A 25,678-nucleotide genomic window follows, 5' to 3' on the forward strand; every position below is an offset into this window, starting at 1 on the left:
AGTGGACCCGAAGAGCAATCCACTACAACGAGGCGCTCGTTGGGCACCTTGGTGGTTCGGGCACCCGAACCATCTTGTCCGAACGCCTGGACCATCTTGTCCATGCAGTCGGACTAGTCAGCCCAATGTCGACTCGTCCGACGCCGTCTCCGGTCACTTGCTTCGTCTTCAGTCACTTGGGTAATCCTTCGGTCTTCCAGAGTTGAGCTCACCGGAACTCAACTCCGGCCTTCTCCTCGAGCAGACTTTCTCCCTGGCTTCTCGTCCCTCGAATGCAACGCACTTCCTTCTCATCCGTCAGTGTACTCTTCCGCAACACCTCGTCTATAGGATGCACCGAGCCCGTCGGCTCCCTTCCAGTGTCATCCTTCTCGCTAGCTACGTCTTCTGCTCGACTTCTTATGTTCTTAAGCTCCTACATACTTAGACACAAGGATCAAATACACATGATCTATCTTAATTTGGTTGACCACATCAAAACTAACTCAGGGTACTTACAATTTCATACAAGACTTGTTTCAATTGTTTATTGCTTTCTAATTTTCTGTACTTAATTGGTGTGAGAGGCTATTTCGTTAGAAGGAGATTTTTAGTGGAGTTTTCAAAGTCTTAGACTAATAATCTTCTCGATTGTAATCAAATAAATTATTCGTGTCTCTTATTTTTCTTTTATGTTTTTATTTCTAATTAACTAACGTATTTGTCTTTACTAAATTCGGAAAGTAAAATAAAGTGTGATTTTATTTTCAGAGCAATTCATCTTCTTTTGTTTGTTGCACCAAGACCCACGGTCCCACACCTGCCCTCCCATACGTTATTCAACTACCAAGAATATAGCCACTTATGATTTAATTTTTTTTAATATTAGTCTAACAATGAGTTGGGGTGAGTGAATTATGTTTTATCACATAGTACTCTTTGTATTTTTATCTTAGATATATAATAGATATATTATACTTTAACTATATAAAATATAAGTTATATATATTTTAATAGTTTACTTTTTAATAAAAACTGAGGTTACTCCATCCGTTTCAATCGTTCTCCCGTCGCTCACCGTCGCCGCCGCCGCTCGCCGCTCGCCGCTCGCCGCCGCACCTCATTGCCTCACTAGCAGCCCAGGTAAGGTCACACGTTTCCCTCTCTTTCTTTCCGTCTCCTCTCCACCGATCCGGTGTCGAAACGGCGTCTCGGCGCCGATCCCGTGCGGGAACGGTAAAAACCGTCGGTATCGAGCGGCACAGATTGGCATTGAAAACCCACTTAGTGTTTGTTTTGATGTTATGTTCTTTCAGATTCTTAATGTGCTTCTTTTTTGATCTATAGATGCTGTCTAATTTCTCTCACGTGTCATTCTATTGGTCCGAGCAGCATATTCATATTTGCAAATGCTCTATTGATAAATGCACACAATACTTTGCAAATATTATATTTTTGTTTCTCATTGGTCTGCTATTTTACTGATCATTTTTAGGTTGATTTAAGTCTTTGGCAATGGGTTGGTGTAGTAATTGCGAGGAATGCCCCATCTATAGGGATCCTGAGAACGGTTATGTGTGAGTTGTTTTGTATTATGGATATGTGCAAGTTTGTTTGTTTATGTTGGCACTTTTTGAATAGGATTTGAAGGATAACCTCTTCCTATTATATTTCATTAAATTCCTTTTTATGCTGTTCCAGGTGCTGTACCTTATGTGGAAGGATTCTCGATCAAGAGATTTACTGCAGTCGTCTCACTTTTGCAAAGGATACCGGTGGCCAGGTTTATCATGTGTTGGCTCATGGAACCTTTAAGTAACCTAATTTATTTTCCCCTAAATTTATTTTTTATTTATTTCTTTTCTTTCTTTTCCCAGAGTACTAGTAATATCATAAAGATTTTGCAACATGAATCCTCTGCATCAAATTTAAGAACTCTAAAGAAAGGTAAATTCACATAGGAAAAAATCTTATCTTTTTGTAATTTAGGATATGTAACTTGATTGTTTATGTAAATTTGGTTGTTGTGTTTGTGATGGAATTCCATGGTTATGCTTTTGTATTTTGCAACTTCAATGTTCATCATTTAGTAAAAAATTTCTGCATTAATTTTTAAGTCACATCCATATTGTAATCTTTTTAGTTTCAATTTTCACTTGGCCCTAGCAAGGTGTCTAGTTTGGGACTTATCTATTTATGTTTTGTTTTGTTTATTGTGTGCTGTGTGTTTTAGTTGCTTATTATTATTATTATTATTATTATTATTATTATTAACTGGATCCAGACTGACATGTCCAACCTAACCTATTAAACCTAGAATTAGAGCCCAAGTTCCTTTTTAAACAGTGTTGAACCGTATATTTCTGACTGGTTTAACTGAAAAAATTATGACCCAGTGGAAATATTTCAACCCCTACTCTAGTTTATAAAAGACTATATTTTTTGTTATAATATTTCAACCCCTACTCTAGGTTATAAAAGACTATATTTTTTGTTAGACTTCTCGTGTTTGTAAGAGCATAGATTTAGCTACTCTTTTGACTGTTTATCATTTATAATAATTTATTTAAAATATGCAAGTAGATCAATGCTTCCATTTGAATTGTTGGTTACTTGTTGTAGAGGAACATTGATGATCAAATTTTTGCCAAGTAAACATTTTCAAATTAATGTGGGAATAGAGACATTTGTATTACTTATTTTTGCATTTAGAGGGTGTTTGGCTAAGCTTATAAGCTCTCTAAAACAGCTTATAAGTTGTTTTGGAGCTTATAAGCTCTTCAAATTTGTTTGGTAATTTTTTTTTCAAACAGCTTATAAGCTGTCAAAATAAGTTGTTTTGGAGCTTATAAGCTGTTTTTAAAAAAGTATGGAAGACCCTACTTTTTTAAAAAAGATCTTATTTTAATAATTTGTTTCTCTAAAATATCCTTATATAATTTCATAAATCCCCATCTTATCCTCGATAATTTTTTATAAGCTTAATATCTTTTTATCTCCGTCGACTTTTCTTCCAACGTTGTGTCATCTTCTCCGCCAACGTCTCTTTCTAATTTTCTCTCACCCGATGCAGAAATTCGCCCAAAACCCTCTATTAATAAAAAACTCAAAAATCCTCTATTAATAGTATTATACCCTTTTTGGTAATTTTATTAATAAAAAGATCTTATAATACCAAACATATCAATATCTTTAAGTTGATTGTAATAAGTTCACCCAAACACTTTAACAACTTATTTTTAAAATAAGACCTAACAACTTATAAGCTCCTAAAACAACTTATAAGCTGTACGAGCTTATAAGCTGTTTTTAATAAGTTTAGCCAAACACCCTCTTAATTTATTATTTTGTTTATTGCATTTAAGACTAAAATTTCTTATGAGTATCAAATTTCAAATTATGTTCTTGTCACTTTTACTCTTTAACATTTTCTGCCATATATTTCTAAAAATTCCTATTTGACTTTTAGTTTATTTGATTTTCAGTTTTGTGTGAATGTTATTTTTTTTCCTTCTTTGATTTTGCCCTTTATTTGTCCAGGAAGAGATGAGATTAGCTATATTGTAAATGTCTTGAACATTAGCGGTGGAGATACTATAATCAACAATGCTTGTGCTTTCTATGAGGTACTTTTATAGGTTATTGCAATACATGGAAAGCAATTTAGTCTCACATTCCCAATTTTGAAGATGGTTGTAGATACAAATTTCACCAAAGGATGCAAGATATCTCATGTTGCTGCAACTTGTCTCTATCTTGCATGCAGGTGAGAAGTGCATGCTACTATATGGTTGTGATTAAGTCATGCCACCACTATTATGGCATAATGATTCTTTTCAAGTATTTGTATACACTCTTTTATCATTAAGGTCATTCCCCTTTTTTTCCCCATTACCAACCTTGGATAAAACAATATCTGAATCTTTCCAAGTAAACATGTCATTAAATTATTGATGGATTTGCTTATGCTAGCATTCAAAAGACCAAGATATAGTAATTGCTCATTCAAATAAACCATTGTGCACAACACATTATTAATTCATGAATTTGGTTGTAGACTGCCATCAAATAATTAATAATGGCATATACTGCTTGTATGTTTTTTAAGCTTTTAGAAGTGGTTGAACCATAGGGGACAAGAATTTTGCTACACATGGGAGATTAATGCATATGCGCCTAATTTGAACCTGCCTATTTTGATCAGCAATGGCTTAGGTTGCTTACTGGTCAAGCCCAGGCCTTTGCTTTGTTGTTCTTAACCCTGATCAATATCCTAAATCTGAAAATTTTGTATGGAGTTCTTTCAGAATATCAATGTTGGAGTAGGGGAGGGGTAAATGAAGCCTTATTGTATGAATATTAGAACATTTCATGACTTTCCATGTCCAGATATACCTGCAATTAAAAGATCTAGTTTGTTTCCTTAATTCTCTATGTTTTAAACTTCAAGTCTTCTATTTACATGTTTTTTCATTCAGTATCATTCTAGTTAGTATTCATAATTGGTAGTTATTTGTAAATCTTATGGAGAATTTCTAGTGTGCTTATGGGTTATACAATTGCTTTTCTATATATTACTCTGTGCACTTAGATAAACTTAAAACCATTCTTTTCTTTTTTGAATATACTTCTCTATCCTCTAGATGAGAGCATATAATTTGTTAGATTATTCTACTTTATCATTTAAAAACTGACTAATTTGTAGGTGATTAGCAATGGTTGTCAACTTTGAAGCATATATCAATGTTGTATTCATAATGCTGTAACTTGGTTTAGAATTTGGTTCCTTCTTTTTTCAGGCAAAGCAAAAAGGACTATCTTCTCATTGATTTCTCTGACTACTTGAAGATAAATGTGTATGTGCATCTTGTTCTTTTTCACCTCTTCATTCTTTTTGAACTGTGAATTTCTTGAGTTTTTCCCCCTAGCACAAACTACTGTTAGGAAGGCAAGATAAAATGATCTCTTATATTTTGTTTCAGGTATGTGCTTGGAGCTATGTTTTTGCAACTTTGTAAAACTTTGAACCTCTTGGAACACCTAATTGTCCTAAAAATAGTGGATCCAAGTTTTTTTATCCATCGATTTACAAAGCGTAAGTGAACTTTGTTTTCTATTTTTTATTTAAAAATTCTTTGATTTGAAGGACACAATTCATTGCACTGCAAAGTATCATAAGTTTCGGTTTTCATTATTTATCTAGTGTCTTAGACTCCTATGACTGCAGTGATTGTAGTTTGGTTTATTCTGAATTTATTCTTTTGGTTTTTAGTGATTAAGCTTACATTTTGGTTTCTCTAATTCTAGTCTTTCATTGAAGTTTGATTTATTAGTGAGTATAACTACAATTCTGTCTTATTTGTCAATTTTTCGTATTTTCTTTAAATTGGGATATTACTATTTGTTGTCGCAAGAGAAACTTCTCTTCCCTTCCATGTTTATTGCAAACTTAGTAGAAAATAACACCGTTGTTCAACATGCTAGCTCTTTGTTTATGGCAAACTATTTTCATTTTAATGGCAAACATATTCAAGGCATAAATATATTCGCATTTTTGTTGCTGGAAATATGTATTTTGTAATAAGTAAAGTATTATCGTAAAGAGGGACTTATTTGTTTTATTTCCTATTTGCCCTATTTATTCATCAAGGTAACTCAGTTATGAGATTAGATTAGACTAGAGTGAATTTATTGTGTAAAACTTTTGAAATTTAGGACTATTAGGCAAAAAGAATGATGCAGTTTCTGAATTGGCTCTTCGCTTGGTTGCAAGCATGAAGAGAGATTGGATGCAGGTATTCTTCTTTATTGGCATTTTCCTTTTCAATTTGTAAATTCAATTTCTTATGCATAAGTAAATTTGTTTCTTGTGCTTTTAATGATTTTAGACAGGGAAGAAACCCAACGGATTATGCGGTGCAGCATTATACATATCTGTACATTCTCATGGACTTAATTACTCCAAATCAGATATTGTGAGTAAAAAACTTTCTAGCTAACTTCCACTCTAAATGTGTACATGCGTATGGTTGAAGATGCCAACTCAAAGTATAATAAATTTATGAAACACCAAATTTCTTTGTACCATACAAATCTATATCTGTGATATGTCATCCAATCTTCAGGATCCCCTTTATGTTTCAAGTCGAGCCTAAAAGCTTGTGACTCAATTAATCCGAATCAATTATTGTAAGGAATACATTTTATATAATTTACACTACAAATGTGAAAATGCTAACAATAAACATCTTGAAGTTGTTGAGAAAATATAGCAAATATATAAGAAAAATTTAACCAATAGTCTTTTTTTTTTCATTCATGGCATATTACATTCTTTGAGCAATTGGAAATTTTATCAAGTAAAGCTTAATTTAATTTATTTTTATCTCTTTTGTTTTGGATTTTCCTTTGTGTGTGCAATAGCTTGATCTTCTTATTGGTTAGCAGACAAATGTTAATAGTTTTTGTTCAAGATAAAATACTTAACACATTTATGAAATTGATGTGAAACTTTGGCAATTATATATACCTATACAGTGTTGAAGTAATTATTCTTTGTTGTGTTACGTATAACAATTATGAAAATATTTATTTATTTAGACCAAAAATTGTTCATCATTTTTGCTTTATTAGGTTAAATTTCTCTGGTCTCTAATCCATGTGAATTTTTAGAACATAATTGGTATATTTCATTCAATGTTGTGAGGAATTCCCCCTTCTATAATTTTTATGGAATTTGAGAGTCAAACCTAAAACTTGAATTTTAAATTTATTTAATTAATTTTTATACAACATGGTTGTTCATCTAATTGTTGCAAGGTTTTTTTTTTGTGTTTACTTAGGTTTCTGCTGTACACATTTGTGAAGCGACTCTGAATAGACGACTAATAGAGTTTGAAAATAATGAGTCTGTAAGTTTTCATATACTTGAACAAATGTTAAGTGATGTTGATATAACTTATTGTGCAACTGATTTCACTGTCCATGAAATATTTTGTGGTGTTTATTTTACTTTTAAATTTAATGGCAAAATAACCTATATATTTATTTCTTTAATTGCTATAATCATTTGTTTTGTGAATCTTGATTTGAAATTTCATTTCGAGTTGGGTTTTCTATCCCCAATTGAAACAAGAGAATTTCATGCCATATCGGAACATGTTGAGATGCAGTGCCGGAGGCATTAAAGCATAGGAAAGAGGAAGAAGAAATGTGATCACTTTCTTCTTATTGAACCCTCACTCGATAGTGTACGATCATGCCAACACTCGCATGATGCTCCTAATATTGTAGAAGTCAGAACATGAAGAAGCTTTGTAGAAGTTAGAACAAGTTCATGACCTCGCCAACAGAGAACGCTTGTGCAATCCTTGCAGCATTGCAAGACGACTGCAACCTCTCTAACACGGTAGAAACTGATGCTTGTCTATTATGTTGTAGCATTTGCTTGTTGCCAATGCAATGGGTGCAACGGTAAAATTCACATGTTAATCAGCTTGGTTTAGCATTTAAAATATGGTGTGAATATGTCATACCATGGCTATTTGCTTGCTATCCTATATAGACAATATATTGAAATATATGCGATATGCAAACTAGTTACTCGTGAAATAATGCCACTTTGGAACACTATACTAGTGCAAGAATAGAGTGATATTGTATGGAGATTCAATTCTTTCAAGGCTTGAAGAGAGGAGACTAACATATTTTCTATATCTCTATTTTGGATAGTAAGGATCCATATAACCGCACCTAGTGGGATAAGGCTTAGTTGTTGTCCTTGTATTTTGGATAGTAAGGAGGCTCGATACTTGTTACTAATCATAGTAAAAATTCTGATATTATGAACTCATTTTCAGATTTATGTGTGGATTATGGGTATCTAGTGGAGTAATACATCTCATGGTGGTTTGTTAGATAGTTATTGTCAGGCTCCAAGGGTAAGGTTGTCCTACAAAAATCGGATAGCACCTTCCCTGTAGCAGTGACAAATGAATACATTGCCACAAGGCTACTCACAAGCTAACAACATCCCACATAACTGGATATAAACACAAACACGTAGATTATAAGCAGCCCACATGACTAGAAGTAAGCACAACCACGCAGTTGATAAACATCCTACATGGCTAAAACAAAATACAGTGGAAGTGACAAAATAACGATCACAAAACCCCAAAACAACTAACTGCGAGTCGGCTCGGCTTGACACCACAACATCAAACCAAATACAAGAAACCACAAAGCTAAACTCCAAGTCCTCGTCGAGTTATTGCAAATACCAAATTCACAAAATTCAAAGCACAAATAAAGTAGTAAAGAAAACTAAAACACCGTCCTTGTATGTGACGTGGGACCGATAGTCAGGATCCTCTAAGTGCCCATGTATCATCTACCTGTTTCTTGGCGAAAGAAAAATCAGTTCAAGGGGTGGTGAGTGCTGGGACTCAGCGGGTAATAGACAGATAGTGCATGAGTATAGTAAAGAACTAGAGATACAAAGATATACAATCTCATATAAAAAATAGCAGATACTACAATGGTGTCATAATAAATGTTCATACCTGAAACCATATCATAGGCTAGTAATAATAGGTCAAGGATAGTGAGGATCTGTCATAGTACTGCGCATAACTACAAGGGTAACATGTGATGTATATATATACTACTAACAAGTAAGTCAGTGTCTAAGCACATGCAACAGGTATATAACTCGGCATATGCAAGCATATCACATAGATATAATAAAACGACTGCATAAGTAAGAAATCAACAGCATAAGCAAGTATAGTAATAAAACCGTATGCACGGATGGTTACTCCCGCCTACCTCTCTATACCATGACCCCTGTATAGTCGAGAGGCCGGGACAATGACAACTGTACACACTCCAATTACCATTTCTCTTGAGTGGCCGAGTGGACAGGTGATGTATAGCTAACTAGCTACGTAGCAATGGGGTCCTTGCTGCTTGGATTTCCAGCTACCATTACCCATGAGTGGTCGAGTAGGAGCACTACAGGACAAGCGACATCTCCTACAGCTGCCACTATCCATGAGTGGCCGAGTGTGCGGCGTTAACTGACTCTCTCACACCATAAGGGAGACAATGGTCGTCAGTATGCATGCAATGATATGATGTGCCAACAGTCATCATATATAGATAAACAGAAATCATGTATGCTACAGGAAGTCAGCATGCTCGATAAAGTATGTGAATAAACAACAATCACAGCAAGTAAGCATGATATCTAGTATCTGCTAAATATCATAGATGACAACGAGAGACTGTATAGATATGGGAACGAGTATCTCAAAGATCAAGTGAATAAGTATCAAGCACAGAAAAAATACGAGTGAAGTCAAGATACATACAGTTACTATCCAAACATAGCTCATGCACTAAGGTCAAAGAACCAAAGAATCAAGGTAAGAAGTACCCGCCTCAAATATAGCGCGTGTCAAATATTATCTCCACGTCAAGCAGCTCATCGTAAATCAAGGTCCTGTAACAACATGCATATAATTAAGCCACTCTCATGTGTATCCAATAGCTAAATCAAAATTCCTATTAAACCGGAAACCCAAATTCATTCATTAATATCGGTTAACTAAATAAATCGGATCTAACCCAAAATCTAGATTAAATCCAACATTTAACCTCAATTGTTTCGAACAACCACCTGGATCAATTATCCTTAATCTTACCAGCATCAATTCAGATTTAAGCTACAACAAGGATCAAATTTCCAACACCTTACCCTACTATGAGGTTGCCCTTGCGGCTGCAAGAAAATGCTAGCCGGAAGTTATTGTTGCCAGAGATTTGTGGCCGACGCTACCCAAAAGCCATTGCCAGGAGTATCCATCTCAGTTAGACAACATCCCATACTGAAATTGAAACCCAAATATCTATGAATCTAGAACCCAAAACCAAAATGCCTTACCTAATCTTAGTATCAGCAATTCCCTCTCCGACGGAGACTAGGTCAAGCGGCTATTGAGGTTGGCAAAGAAGAAATCGACAAGAAGAGCTCAGTGTTAAGGCACGGAAGATAGAGGTAGTCGTCTGGTACGCCGATTACAACCAAAACCTAACATCGGGGCACAAGAGAAAGAGACAGCAGAAATAGAGCTTGAATCTCTTCGCTTGCCTGACAGTGAACTCACGTGGAGTAACGATTCGAAGAGGAGGACTACTGGTGGGAATCCAGGTGAAGGGTGGAGGAGTTAGGAGGCTCGACGAGCGACAGGTTGAGCGACACCGATGCGATCGAGTGCAGAGGAATGCGTCGAGGCAGAAGTCGGTCAGCGGAAATCGGGAGGAAGCGTAAAGGAGAGGAATGACGTTTCTAGGTCACTGTTGCAAACTTTTTAAAGGTATAATTAACTTGGTCTTAAGTTAACCCCTTAATCAACTCCCTCTTAATGGTGATTCCATACCCGACTTTATATCTAAACGATTCATCCCCTTAAAATATATCGTACGATCTCCGATTAAATCGCGAAAAATATCTACAAATTCCAATAAGGTTATTTCTCCCATAACTCATAATATTTAATTTACCGTATCTCACATTCTCCCCCTCTAATAAAAATTTGGTCCTCAAATTTACGACTTAAATGCGTTAAACAATGAATGACATGTTTAATCAGTACAACTACTGTAATAACTTTACATATGTTCCGTAAATAAATGTGGGTATCAAGCTCGGATCTTAGCCTCTAGCTCCCAGGTTGCTTCGTCATCTGAGTGATGCTCCCATCCGACCTTAACAAGTCGGATTATTTTATTTCGCAATCGGCGCTCCTTGTGATCCTGAATCCGCACTGGAACCTCATATGTTGCATCCGACTAAAGTGTGATCAACACATCTGTCAAAATGTGCGTAGGGTGCGACACATACTTCCTCAACATAGATACATGGAATACGTCATGCATCCCAGCAAGTGACGGTGGCAACGCCAGCCGATAGGCTACCTCACTTATCCTCTCAAGTATCAGAAAAGGTCCAATATAACGAGGAGTTAACTTACCTTTCAATCCAAATCTCTTAACCCCTTTAGTGGGAGACACCTGCAAGAAGACATGATCATCCACAGAAAATCTAGAGGTCTCCGTCTCTAATCTGCATAACTTTTCTGTCAATCCTGAGCTTCCGACATTCTGTGTCTGATGGTGCCAACCAACTCCGCGTCACGCTGAATGCTCTACCGTCCCAAGATTTGCGGTTCCCCAACTTCTTCCCATAAGGTGGGAGATCTACATGCTTTGCCATATAATGCCTCAAATGGTGCCATCTGAATCGCTGAATGGTAGCTATTATTGTATGCAAACTCAACTAAGTGTAGATGATCCTCCCAACCACCTCCAAAATCCAAGATGCACGATCTCAATAGATCTTCTAATGTCTATATAGTGCGCTCAGTTTGTTCATCCGTCTGAAGGTGAAAGGTTGTATTGAAACGGAGCTTCGTACCCATGGCTTGTTGAAGACTTTGCCAAAATCGGGAAGTAAATTGTGGATCTTATCTGATATAATACTCAAAGGTATACCATGAAATCTAATGATCTCCCTGTAGTATAATTCTGCTAATCGATCCAACGATTCCATTCTACGGATCGGTAAAAAGTGTGCAGATTTGGTTAACCGATCAACGATTATCCAAATCGCATTATGTCCTTTCCGTGTCCGAGGTAGTCCTATCACAAAATCCATAGTGATATGCTCCCATTTCCATTCCGATATTTGTATCTTCTGAAGTAAACTAGTTGTCCTCTGATGCTCCGCCTTCGCTTGCTAACATACTAAACAATGTGCCACAAAATTCGCAATATCTTTCTTCATGTCACTCCACCAATAGGATCGTTTCAAGTCCTTGTACATGCGAGTACCCCTGGATGAATCACAAATCTAGATCGGTGTGCTTCCTGTAGCAAGTTCTCCTGGACCGGATGCGACTCAAGAACACATAATCTTCCACGGAAATAAAGAACTTCATTCTCATCACAAGAAAACTCTGTCGGCGGTCCTGAGATAACTCTGCTACATAAGAACTGCAGATGCTGATCAGAAGCTTGAGCCTCTTTAATTCGCTCAACAATAGGTGTCTGCGCAACCATAGAGACTAGAATACCACGCTCTGTCTGTCTTTGCTCCACCAATCCCAACTTAGAAAAACTCTGTATCAATTCTGTAACCATCACTCGGTGACAAGCCAAAATCCCTCGAGATTTCCTACTCAAGGCATCGGCTACCACATTAGCTTTCCCCGGGTGATAGTTAATAGTGTAGTCGTAATCTTTCAGGAATTCCATCTATCTTCCCTGTTTTAGATTCAATTCCTTTTGAGTAAATAAGTACTTAAGACTCTTATGATTCATGAATATCTCAAAAGTGATGTCATATAAATAATGTCTCTAAATTTTTAGTGCGAAAATGATAGCTGCTAATTCTAAATCATGGATTGGATAGTTCTTCTCATGATCCTTCAGCTAATGAGAGACATACGATACAACGCGCTCAACTGCATGAGTATTGCACCTAACCCCTGAAATGATGCGTCTATGAAAAGTATGAAACCATCCTCGCCATAGGGAAGTACCAATACCGATGCAGTAATGAGTCTTCATTTGATTTCCTGAAAACTGGTCTCACATGATTCTGTCCAGCTAAATTTCTCTCCCTTTTTGGTTAGTCGAGTCAATGGCAGCGCTATGCTAGAGAAACCTTCAACGAATCTGCAGTAAGAAACGACGAATCTTCTCTACCGACTTCGGCCGCTTCCAACTAGTGATGACCTCTATTTTATGTGGATCCACTAATATATCTCTGTTGGAAACAATGTGTCCAAGAAATCCCACATAAGGTAGTCAGAATGCGCATTTACTAAACTTCGCATAGAGGTGTTCTCGCTGTAGCGTCTCCAAAACTATGCGAAGGTGTTCCTTGTGTTCCTCCTCAGACCGGGAATATATCAAAATATCATCAATGAACACGATGACGAATTGATTTAAGTACTCAAGGAATACCCTGTTTATAAGGTCCATGAACACAGCTGGGGCATTGGTAAGCCCAAATGACATTACCAAGAACTCATAGAGGCCATAACGGGTGCGAAACGTTGTCTTCTGAATATCTGTATCCCTAACTCTGAGCTGATGATAGCCTGAGCGTAGATCAATCTAAGAGTATACACAGGTATTCTTGAGTTGATCGAATAAATCCTCTATACGTAGTAATGGGTATTTGTTCTTAATAGTCACTGCGTTCAGCTGTCGATAATCAATGCATAACCTCATCCATCCTTCTTAACGAAGAGTACTAGAGCTCCCTACGAAGAAACATTGGGACGAATGAATCCTCTGTCCAACAGCTCCTATAACTGAACCTCAGCTCCTCTAATTCCTTTGGTGTCATGCGATATAGAGTCTTTGATACCGGTGTTGCCCCCAGAATCATCTCAATTGCAAACTCGACTTGCCTTTTAGGAGACAAACCAGGAAGTTCTTCTAGAAATACATTCGGAAAATCTCGAACTATAGGAACGCCCGAGAGCTGTGGTATACCATCCTGATCAGCCTTAGTCATCGATAACAAATACCCCTGACAACCTGAGATAATAATTTCTGAGCTTGCAACGCTGAAATAAAAGAAATCCCATCATCTCTGGTTCCAATGAATACCCATGATGGTTGTCCCGGACGTTGAAACGTGACCCTTCTCGCTCCGCAGTCGACTGTGGCATGATTCATGGTCAGCCAGTCCATGCCTAAGATGATGTCAAATTTCACCATCTCTAACAACTGCAGATCCACCATAACTGTCTGGCCGTTGAAGTCCAAAGGACATCCTTTGACTTCCTGATAATTAATATCTCTCCAGATGATAACGATACTGCTAACCCGTGTGTCCACTGTGTCAACAGTCTACCGATCTTACCCAAAAATACCTTAGATATAAATGAATGAGAACTACTAGTATCTATCAATAGATCTGCAATAAATGTATAAACTGAAATAATACCCTAAAAGACCGATCCCTTGGCTCGTTGTGCCTCCTCCTATGTGACGGCATAAACGCATCCCACCTCTGAGCTCAGTGGTGGCATCCCTGGAATAGTCTAAGGTGGAATCGGAGGTGTGGCAGCCGGCTGCTGATGCTGAAAGTGAGGTTGCGGCTGTAATGTCGGATAAGGCTGGAGGGGGAAAGTCTTGCACGGCGGGATATGTCTAATAGGAGGATGCTACGGCAGAGTACTGCGTGGTCGCTGTCATCACTGGGTGCTCCTGGCTTCGGATATGGTATACCTGCCCCCATGGTGGCGGCGGTCGTTGCTGACGAGGAGCACTCTGAGTCCTCTGAGGTCCTCTCTGCTGTTGTGACTGTGTGGGTCGACCTGAGGTAACCTTAGTAGCCTCCAACTGAGCCTTCAGAGTACAATCCCTACTTTCATGCCCTAGAAGCTTACAATAGAAGCATGTAGAGTGATCCAACAGACAAATGGGTTTGGTGTGACTTTTGGAGCCACACTGAAAACATCTGATCCCACTGATGTCATTCTTCTGATCTCGCTGAGAAAGACGAGAAGATCTATCCGACATTTGCCCTGACTTCTGAGGCCGAGAGGACCTCCGGAAGTAGCCTGTGAGCCTTGACTTTTGTTCCCTCTCTTCTGTGACCACTGCTTATCATTACCTTTCTCCTGAGTCACCTGTTGTTGAGTCATCTTAATGAATAATGCCCGATCTAATACCTCTCGATAAGAACTACCAAGAAATCCTGACATCCTAAGCCGAATGTATGCTGCAAGGCCTTGAGTAAACTGATGCATCCTATCATAATCCTGAGCCACCAGATGAGGACAAAATTCAGCCAGTCTACTGAATTCTGCGTTATACTCCATCACCAAATGGTAGCCCTGCTTGAGGTTAAGAAACTCTCGGCGACGAGCTAGACAAAATGTAGTGGGAGAATACTACCTCAAAAGCATCTCGAAACGACCACGTAACGTGTTGCTCCCCAAAGATCGTCCTCTGCATGTCCCACCAAGTGACGGCCTGATCTCGGAGGTGATATGCAGCCAATTCCATTTTCTCCTCATCCGTACAGTTCATGTACCCGAATGTGCCCTCCAGATTCTTCAACCAACTACGAGCAACCCAAGGATCCGCACTGCCCTGGAATAAAGTAAATCTGTCATTTACTGACCTTGCCAACACTGGTATATGAGCTCTATCCATCACCCAACTAGTAGTAGTAGGTGCAGGTACTACTGATGGTATCGCGGAAGGAATCCCCTGAGGTCGGAATCCGTGATCCACCACTGGTGGTACAATAGGAGGAATCCCCTAAGGCTGACGTCAGCTGACGTCCTGACCCCGGCTAATAGTCTCCACGTCAGTAGGATCCTTGGAAGAATCCGCCTTTTGAGCTACCGACTCAGATCCCTCTGACTCGATAGGTCGTTTTCGTGGTTGCCCCGGACCACGGCGATGACCAGTAACTGTCCCTCTATGTTTCATACCTGGTATAAACAACTAGATAAGGATCAACAACGATATATAATCATAATTATGAAACTTACATCCTATAACTTAGAGGTGTTCTGCCACTGTCTGGCCCCAAAATTTGAAAAATCACATCAAGGAAACAAATCACATAATCCTAAAGCACGGAGAAGTAGGCCTCATAAACCTGTGACTCTAATACCAATAAATTATCACGCCCCGAGGGTAAGGTTATCCGACGAAAATCGGACAACACCTCCACTGCTAAATGAAACTAGTATACATTGTCACAAGGCTACTCACAAGCTAACAACAGCCCACACGGCTGGATATAAACACAACCACGCAATTTATAAGCAGCCCACACGGCTAGAAATAAATACAACCACGCAATTGATAAACAACCCACATGGCTGAAACAAAACATAGCGGAAGTTACAAAATAATGATCACAAAACCCCAAAACAACTAACTGCGAGCCGGCTTGGCTTGACACCACAACATCAAACCAAATACAAGAAACCACAAAGCTAAACTCCAAGTCCTCATCGAGTTATTACAAATACCAAATTCACAAAATTCAAAGCACAAACAAAGCAGTAAACAAAACTAAAACACCGTCCTTGGATGTGACGTGGGACTCGTAGTCATGATCCTCTAAGTGCCCATGTATCATCTACCTGTTTCTTGGTGAAAGAAAAATCAGTTCAAGGGGTGGTGAGTGTTGGGACTCAGCGGGTAATAGACAGATAGTGCATGAGTATAGTAAAGAACTAGATATACAAAGGTATACAATATCATAGGAAAAATTGCAGATACTACAGTGGTGTCATAATAAATGTCCATACCTGAAACCATATCCTAGGCTAGTAATAGTAGGTCAGGGATAGTGAGGATCTGTCATAGTACTGTGCATAACTATAAGGGTAACATGTGACGTATATATATACTACTAACAAATAAGCCAGTGTTTAAGGTATATAACTCGGCATATGCAAGCATATCACATGGATATAATAAAACGACTGCATAAGTAAGAAATCAACAACATAAGCAAGTATAATAATAAAAGCGTATGCACGGATGGTCACTCCCGCCACCCCTCTGTACCACGACCCTTGTATCGTCGAGAGGTCGGGACAATGACAACTGCGCACACTCCAGCTACCACTGCTCTCGAGTGGCCGAGTGGACTGTGTAGCTAATTAGTTACATAGTAATGGGGTCGCTGCTGCTCGCATCTTCAGCTACTACTACCCATGAGCGACCGAGTGTATGACGCTAACTGACAACTCTCTCACACCACAAGGGAGACAATGGTCGTCAGTATGCATGCAATGATATGATGTGCCAACAATCATCATATATAGATAAACAGAAATCAAGTATGCTACAAGAAGTCAGCATGCTCAATAAAGTATGTGAATAAACAACAATCACAGCAAGTAAGCATGGTATCTAGTATATGCTAAATATCATAGATGGCAACTAGAGACTGTATAGATATGGAAACGGGTATCTCAAAGATCAAGTGGATAAGTATCAAGTACAAGAAAAATACGAGTGGAATCAAGATACAGACAGTTACTATCCAAACATAGCTCATGCACTAAGGTCAGAGAACTAAAGAATCAAGGTAAGAAGTACCCGCCTCAAATATAGCGCGTGCCAAATATTATCTCCACGTCAAGCGGCTCGTCGTAAATGAAGGTCTTGTAACAACATGCATATAATTAAGCCATTCTCATGTGTATCCAATAGCTAAATCAAAATTTCTATTAAATTGGAAACCCTAATTCATTCATTAATTTCGGTTAACTAAATAAATCGGATCTAACCCGAAACCTAGATTAAATCCAACATTTAACCTCAATCATTTCGAACAACCACCCGGATCAATTATCCCTAACCTTATCGGCATCAATTTAGATTTAAGCTATAGCAAGAATCAAATTCCCAACACCTTAACCTACTATAAGGTTGCCCTTGTTGACCCACGTCCGGGAAGAACGGTTGTTGGAAAATGCTAGTCGGAAGTTATTACTGCTAGAGATTTGTGGCTGACGCTACCCAGAAGGCACTGCCAGGAGTGTCCATCTCATTTAGACAACATCCCTTACTGAAATCGAAACCCAAATCTCTATGAATCTAGAACCCAAAACCAAAATGCCTTACCCAATCTTAGAATCAGCAATTCCCTCTCCGACGGAGACTAAGTCAAGCGGCTGTTGAGGTTGACGAAGAAGAAATCGACAAGAAGAGCTTAGTGTTAAGACACGGAAGATAGAGACAGCCGTCTGGTACGCTGATTACAACCAAAACCTAACGCCGGGGCACAAGAGAAAGAGAGCGGAAATAGAGCTTGAATCTCCCCGCTTGCCCGAAAGTGAACTCACGCGGAGTAGCGATTCAAAGAGGACTACTAGTGGAACTCTAGGTGAAGGGTGTAGGAGTTAGGAGGCTCGGCGAGCGACGGGTCGAGCGGCGCCGGTGCGATCGAGTGTGGAGGAACGCGTCGAGGCAGAAGTCAATCGGCGGAAATCGGCAAGAAGCGTAAAGGAGAGGAATGACGTTTCTAGGTCACTGTTGCAAATTTTTTTAAGGTCACTGTTGCAAACTTTTTAAAGGTAGGGTTTAATTAACTTGGTCTTAAGTTAACTCCTTAATCAACACCCTCTTAATAGTGATTCCATACCCGACTTTACATCTAAACAATTCATCCCCTTAAAATATACTGTACGATCTCCGATTAAATCGTGAAAAATATCTACAAATTCCAATAAGGTTATTTCTCCCATAACTCATAATATTTAATTTACCGTATCTCACAGTTGCTTTAGTGCCACGTCTAAGGTTTAAAATTTCGACCCGTGCCGAGGTTTCGGTCCGAGACCGGAACGATACGGTTTCGGTATCGTATCGTGTCGTGTCGATACGGTTTCGGTAATTTTATTTAAACATTAAATCAGTAAAAAATATAAAATAATTAAAATATATATATAAGAATATAAATTTGATTTAATAGAATTTTTATAAATTTTTTTTATTTTTTTTAGAATTTTAAAGAATTTTTAAAAATTTTAAAATAATAAAAACAATTTCAGAATATTATTTAAGACAATTGATTATTTTTTAAAAATTTTAAATATATTTTTTATATTTTATTAGGATAATTTAATTAGGGTTTTAAAAAACCCTTTTAAAATATCACAGTTAAATAGGAATTGTTTAATTTATTTAAATTGTAATTTTGCACAGTGATTCCCTGCCCCGCGACCCAGCGCCCACGCCTCGCTCGCGACCCCACCGACGCCCCGTGAACGCCTCCAACGGCGCTGGAGGCATCCGGCGGAATCGGAGGAGTCCGGCGACGCTTCCGGCAGCGCCAGAAGCGTCCGTGACATTTTCGGCGTCGCTAGAAACGTCGCGTCGCGACTCCTCCGACGCTCGCGACGCGCTTCAGGCGCTGCGAAGCTTCTTGCGACACCGGAAGCTTCTAGCGACGCTGTTCCTCATGGTGCGACGATTTCTAGTGCGCGCGTGACTCCTCCTAGCGCGTGACGCACGACGCGACGAAATTGTCGCTCGTCCGGTGCCGGTTTCGGTGCGCGGGCGGAACGGTAAGTTTCGCCCGTTCCGCCTGGCACAAAACGAAATTTTGAACTATGGCCACGTCAATAACATTCATAAGATACTTTTGAAAATTTAGATAATCACCGTATGATTTTGAGGTCACAATTATAAGCATCATTGGATGTGCTTCCACGTAATTTTGGGTGTGGGATTACATGAAGAGAACAAAATTTTCATGCATCTTATTCAATAGCTAGTTAGTTGAATCTTGTAACTAAACCTTGAATCTAACTCAATGTTTGCATGAATTTTTTTTCATTAATAGCTGGCATCGCTAATAGTAAGACATTTGTATTTAATAAGGACATTTTGAAGAGAAAAAAAATCCCTTGTTTTCCTTAAAGATCTTGTAGCTAGGACTAACTCAAGTTTGAGTGAAACTCTTATCCAACCAACTATGAGCTAACTCAAATATCCTAGAAAGGCTCTTATCAGTCAATATGATGCTAATCATGAGAATCAGATATTCAACAATTTTGTGTGTATGCTGTTCAATGAGTTTGTATTCATGCCAGTTTATTAGCTCAATTTTGGATTATGTAATTGAAAACTTGATTAGATAGTTCATGTAGCTATAATTTGTATCAATTGTTAGGAAACTAAGAAACCATCCCACCAACTATGCGTTAACTAAAATATGTTGGACATAGTGTCTAAAACAAGTTATTATTTAGTATAATTGTTTATGAAAGCCAGATTCTTAAGACTTCCATATATATGTTGCTCAATGAGTTTGTATTGGTTAATTGAAAACTCAAGGGCATAGTTCATGCAACTATAATTAGTATCAATTGTTAGGAAACTAGGAAACCATCCCATGGTTGACATGAGCATCTAGAATTATAACACCAGGTTCATACTATTAGTAAATACATATGTAGGAATACAAAGGAAATGTCTTTTAAGTTCTGTTGCTTGGGACTACTGTTATGATAATTAAGTCTTCATTATTGAACAAAATTAACCACGCTAAGAGTGTCATACACGGTGTCGAAGCATGAAATGAAATAAAACTTGATGATTCCATTAACCTTGCTACTTATTATATCAAAAACATAAAAATGGGTCCATAGTAGATTGGAGGAGCAATCGATAGCTTCATAGATATTTTAATCAATCCCACCTTACATGCACTGCTGTTGTTAGGTGCCCCTCCCCCAATGATTGACCTCCCTTCACCTTGGAGGGGTTGTCGAGGTGACAATTTCAGCCTTTTGCTGCGAATAGGCCTAGGGTCGATTTCCAGCGGGTGCAGAATGCCCCGCTGGTTGCCTCAAGCCCTTCTTACATGCGCTGTTGTTGTTGGGCGAAGCTCCCTAGATTCACCTCCAAACAGTGGGGGGCCCTGGAGGGGCTGCCGAGGTGACGGTTCACCTTTTTGCTGCCAATAGATATTTCGATCAAGGTGCGTTTCATAGGAATTTCCTTAATATATCTAAACAACCTAATTATCAATGTAGGGAACATTAGTTTGAGACTTAAGGGTATGGGTAAACAAAAAAACCGTATAACAGGATGGTTGTTTGATTCCATCTCAAACTCCAGCAGTAATTGCATAGTATGCAAAAATATAACTTTCCTGAGCTTTTATTGCATTTTTTAATATTGATGATTGAATTTATGGATATTATATTATTATTGGATTATTAAGTTAAAAGGAAATTGCCATATAAAAAGGGATCATAATAATAATTAAAAGAAACCACAAATTACTGAAGATGCATATTAAATTAGTCACAAATGTTGGGCCTGAGTGATTGGGAGGATGGATGAGAGAGTGGTGGATGCTAATAAGAGCATGGATGATAAGAACAGATTTTGAAAAGATTATCCATCATCTTATTTACTTGGGGAGATGGAGTGGGCGGGTGGATGGACGATTTAATATTTCCTTCAGCATGATAGAGGATTAAATAATAAAAAAGACAATTGTTTTTCAAATCCTTTTCACGATCACTTTGCATTCCTATTTCCATACTCCAAAAACAATTTTAAATAGGAAGTCAAGGAAGTCAGTAATGATACTTTGATATTTGAGTCATACTGCGAACACTTTCTCATTTGAATCATTAGATTTTCAAAATAGATGTCAAACAGACAAAACTTATTAACTCAATCTAGCTCACCAACCCTAACAACTCCAATAAGTTCTTTCCACTGTCCACAATTGTCTTTGCAGCAAAACAATAAACACAAATCAGCACCAGAAGGAATTTAGTCATTACATTTGATAAAATTACAAAAAATCTTCCACCAAATCAACCTAAGTTTTTATATTGTAGTGAAATAGCTTGGTCATCATGGGTACTATGCCATGCCTAGTATCCACACAGGAATCTAGCCCTGACCGTCTTCCCCTCTCAACAGCACCATTGCTATTTAATCAACTATTCCAAGCACTAGGTAGGGCAATGCTAGGTCTTATTATATATACAAGACACTAATCCATGGGTGACACAAGACAAAACATAGAACAAAGCAGAGGGACATCCTTGCTGATCATATTTGATTTCTTCAAGCACTAATCACTGGAATCTCTCACGACGAAGTCAATGAACTTGACAACCTAGAGAGCTCCACGATGACATTCATTACACACTGAGCCTCTTGGATGTGCAATGAGGATGACTAATGGTCACAATGAGCACAACAATGTGGCCAGTGTCGAGTTGAGGCTGCTCTGTAGTGAGGATAATATAAGTCACATCACAAGGATCAACATACATACACTATAATTTATTTAAAAAGTGGGCAATTTTCATACTTCTTATAAGCCTACCATCTAATTGATGAAGATTAATTTATACCTTTTTAATATGACCTTATATTTACAATATTGAGCCTTGAACCAATTGTTAGAAATATGAATTAAATTTTGGGGGAAAGGCTATCTTTGTTTGCTTTGCTGGTTTTAAAAGTGTAAATTCAGAGATGCTTTCAGTTTTTTCCACTATGTAGTTGGACTCAGGGTTTGAAGTGTCGAACCATGCCGCCCGAAACCACCAGAATTTATTGTTCCAGTGAGGAAGCAAAGCCGGCACAGCAGGCGGACAAATTTCACCTTCGTTATCCGCTCCGTGTCGCCGGAAGCGTGCGCGACGCCTCCGCCGATGCCGGAAGCGTCACGCGACGCCTCCGCCGTTGGCAGAAGTGTCACGCGAGCAGCACTCGTGGGATTCGCGACTCGCGGATCACTGTTGCAAAAAGAAAAAAAACTTAATTAATTAAACAATTTCCAACTAGTGTGATATTTTGAATAGATTTTTATAAATCATAATTAAATTATCCTTATAAAATAAAAAAAAGGCAGCTCGGTGCGAAGCTCCAGCTATGCAGGGTCCATTGTACGCAGCCGTATCCTGCTTTTTGCAGGAAGCTGTTTTCAGGATTCGAACCCGTGACCTTTTGGTCATAAAACAATAACTTTATTGTTGCACCAAGGCTCCCCTTCAAAATATCTTTATAAAATATATAAAAATATATTTAAAATTAAAAAAAAATAAATTATTAATTGATATTATAAAAAAAATCTTTTACTGTTTTAAATTCATTTAAAAAATCTAAAAAATTAAAAAATTCTAATAAATTATATTTATATTCTCATAATATTTGTTTAATTGATATTTTGATTTTTTTTACTGTTTTAAATATATAAGATTTAAACTAATAGTTAATTAAATGAATAAACACTTAATTTATATAATTATGATATATCAATTTTAATTTGAGTAATTAATACATCTTTAAAGAAAACTATATTTAATTATTTTTTCTGACCATATTAAGTTGTTCAAACAACTTATATAAAATCAATATACAACTTATTTTTAAATTATATATAATAAACATATTTATCTAATAATTATTATATATAAATAAAAAATTACCGAAACTGTATCGGCACGGCACGATACGATACCAAAACCATATCGTTCCGGTCTGGGACCGAAACCTCGACACGGATCAAAATTTTAAACCATGGTTGGACTTCATATGTATGTTCCTACTCTGGCCTTTAACAGCTTCGATATATGGTATTGCATGTTAGGGCATGTCAGCTAATATTAGTACCAATAATAGAGACGCATGATTAATACATTACTTTTCGTAAAGCTTAGATAGTTTGAGAAGCTTCTCTTATAGTCTACTTCTTAGAGTTATTGGGATATCCACCTTATTCTATTATTTTTCATCTATCCTTTTAATCCTTCTTTTTGTTCCAAAATTTGGTAAAAATGCATTAATATAGAGCCTAGAATCACCACTGAATCTACAGAATCAGCTTAGCTCCTACATTGACATTGGAAGAGGCTGGGTACCTAGATGTGTGCGCAGCCAGCTGTTACAGAATGAGGGAAGCTGTGATGGTAATATGACTCCATATGTTGGCCATGTTGAAGGAAAAGCATCAAAGGAATCAAAGGAACCTTGTAGTGCTGGTACTATGGAAAACCCATACACCTTTTTATTTTGAAAGTTTATGAAGTTGGTGGGTTTTTTTTGTTTCTGGACACTAACAGTAGTTTATCTTAATTATTTTTCTCTCTTTTTTAAAAGATTCTGCAGGGCATGAGTTGATTGACCCATCAACTTTCAGTGAACAACATGGTTTTGCAGACTCAGAAGATGATGGGAGTGACTATTTGTCTTTTTCTGACATTGATGATGCTGGGGTATGTCATCCGTGTTAGCAATATTGGGTGTGAATTGCTTAAATTTCAAACTCATAACATCTCCATGTTGTGTTCATTCATCACCTATGTGAAAAATAATTTTGTTAGCATGCCAAGAACTTTTGTTCCTACTCAAAGGAGCCATTTTTAGTATAAGAAATAATTTTCATACGCTGCACTTTGAAAAAATTAGAAAAAATTTCAGTTTGCTTTTGTGATATGTTTCTTATTCAAATCGAGGATTGCACTGGTAATTTTATGCATCTTATGTTATGAAAACTTTGATTGTTTTGCAATATTGTAATATTGTATTATAGAATTACCTAAAATGAAGATATTGCCAAGCTTTTCCTTTAGGTGCTTCTAGCTTTTGTTCAATCATAGTAGTTTTCCATATAGCAAATGTGTAAACTTTATGCGTATGCTCTAAAAAAAATCAAGAGAATATGATGATTCTGGTCAATAGAGTTCATTTAAGTGGTTCTGTATGCAAGTTAGTTGCCACTACCTATAGTTTATCTACTGACTGCTTAGCAACTTGAGCTTTTTGGAATTTTGGTGACTACTTTAGGAATGATTCCATGTTGACAATATCATATAAAATTCTATCCTCTGAACATCATATTGAAATAAATTTTACATCTGCTTTCATTCTATTTTAGACTGCATTCAATTATATTGATAATGTCTTTCAACAGTCTAAACAAGACAATGCGAAGAGGCAAAAGGTTGAATCAGATGTTGGTGATCCTCATAAAACTCCCGAAAAGAAGGATGATCATTCAGATGATCCAGATGACAAGGATAGTGATGGGTCAGGATCATCTGAGAATGATAATGAAGATAGAGACTATGGAGATGATGAAGACTATGACTATGGAGACGAAGACTATGACTATGACTATGACTATGAAGGTGAAGATTATGGTTACAAGGATGATTTTTGATTTTGCATGATAGGGGCAACAATTATGGTTACAACAACATTGCCGAGTCTTCTTGAGGGATGGGGAGTTTGAGAAAAATTATATATGGCTATTTTTTTAAGAAACTATATACTGTTCGTGAATTTTAACTCATTGCTATCCAATTCAAGGTTCTTTGTAGTCAATTAACCTATAGGTTTCTTAAGTCTGCTGCATGACTATCGTGATCCTATGCCTTTTTTTTTTTTTTTTGTTTCTCTATTTGTTGTAGAGTATCGTATTCATAAACTGCATCATTTAGATTGAGGAGCCTTGTTGAACTCGTATCTTGCCTGTCAAACCCTCTTTTGAACAATATTTGATCCTACAGGAATCTATAACTTTAATGTATTCCGAAACAAACCGAGGATAATAAGAATGCAGTGCTTTCCCCCAGAACCACCAATTGATTTTTGAACCAAAACAAAACTGAGGCTCCACCGATGATTGTTAAACAAGAAAAAAGGAAAAAAAAAAGTGTTTACCCCCACAACCAATATTAGCTACAATCTAATTAGGCCATTAGATTGTAGCTAATGGTCTTTCTTTTTCTGATAACATTAACAGTTACAGAATTACAGTGGGCTTATTACAACCAAATATCTATAACACTTTAAATTTATTAGATTTAATGTTGCATAATTCTAGTTCATAAAATTGTTCCAGAAAAAAAATTGAAAAAAATGGAAAAGAAAAAATGTGTACTCTATGTTCATTTATATTCGTCCGGCCATGCACGCGGGTAGTTCGGATCCTCTGTCCCGAACTTTCTCTGACAGAGAAAGTTCGGGACAGAAGATCCGAACTGGCACGCGGACTACTTAGCAGAATAGTACTGGCTCCTTCCTTCTTCTCGGACGGCAAACCAACCTGCATTTTGTCAGTCGGCTGCCGCCCGGCAAACTCCTACAAACCTCC

The 25,678-nt window shown here is 37.6% G+C and overlaps 1 protein-coding gene across 2 annotated transcripts; it reads left to right on the forward strand.

Moving 5' to 3' along the window:
• Positions 1–994: 994 nt before the first annotated feature.
• LOC122021384 (transcription factor IIIB 90 kDa subunit-like) lies at positions 995–24,926 on the forward strand. 2 transcript variants are annotated; one of them, XM_042579508.1, is made up of 14 exons: positions 995–1,122; positions 1,475–1,556; positions 1,681–1,771; positions 1,857–1,926; positions 3,520–3,605; positions 3,669–3,745; positions 4,779–4,835; positions 4,962–5,074; positions 5,695–5,774; positions 5,868–5,954; positions 6,822–6,890; positions 23,399–23,561; positions 23,680–23,795; positions 24,494–24,926. In XM_042579508.1, the coding sequence occupies exons 2-14, from the start codon at positions 1,495–1,497 to the stop codon at positions 24,740–24,742; spliced, it is 1,320 nt and encodes a 439-aa protein (XP_042435442.1). In that variant the 5' UTR covers positions 995–1,122; positions 1,475–1,494; the 3' UTR covers positions 24,743–24,926. The 2 variants fall into 2 exon arrangements, with proteins under 2 accessions (XP_042435442.1, XP_042435443.1); XM_042579509.1 differs by having other exon boundaries at positions 1,681–1,762.
• The last annotated feature ends 752 nt before the right edge of the window (positions 24,927–25,678 follow it).

The sequence above is a fragment of the Zingiber officinale genome, chromosome 9A, assembly GCF_018446385.1.
Source record: "Zingiber officinale cultivar Zhangliang chromosome 9A, Zo_v1.1, whole genome shotgun sequence".
NCBI classification, from domain to species: Eukaryota; Viridiplantae; Streptophyta; class Magnoliopsida; order Zingiberales; family Zingiberaceae; genus Zingiber; species Zingiber officinale.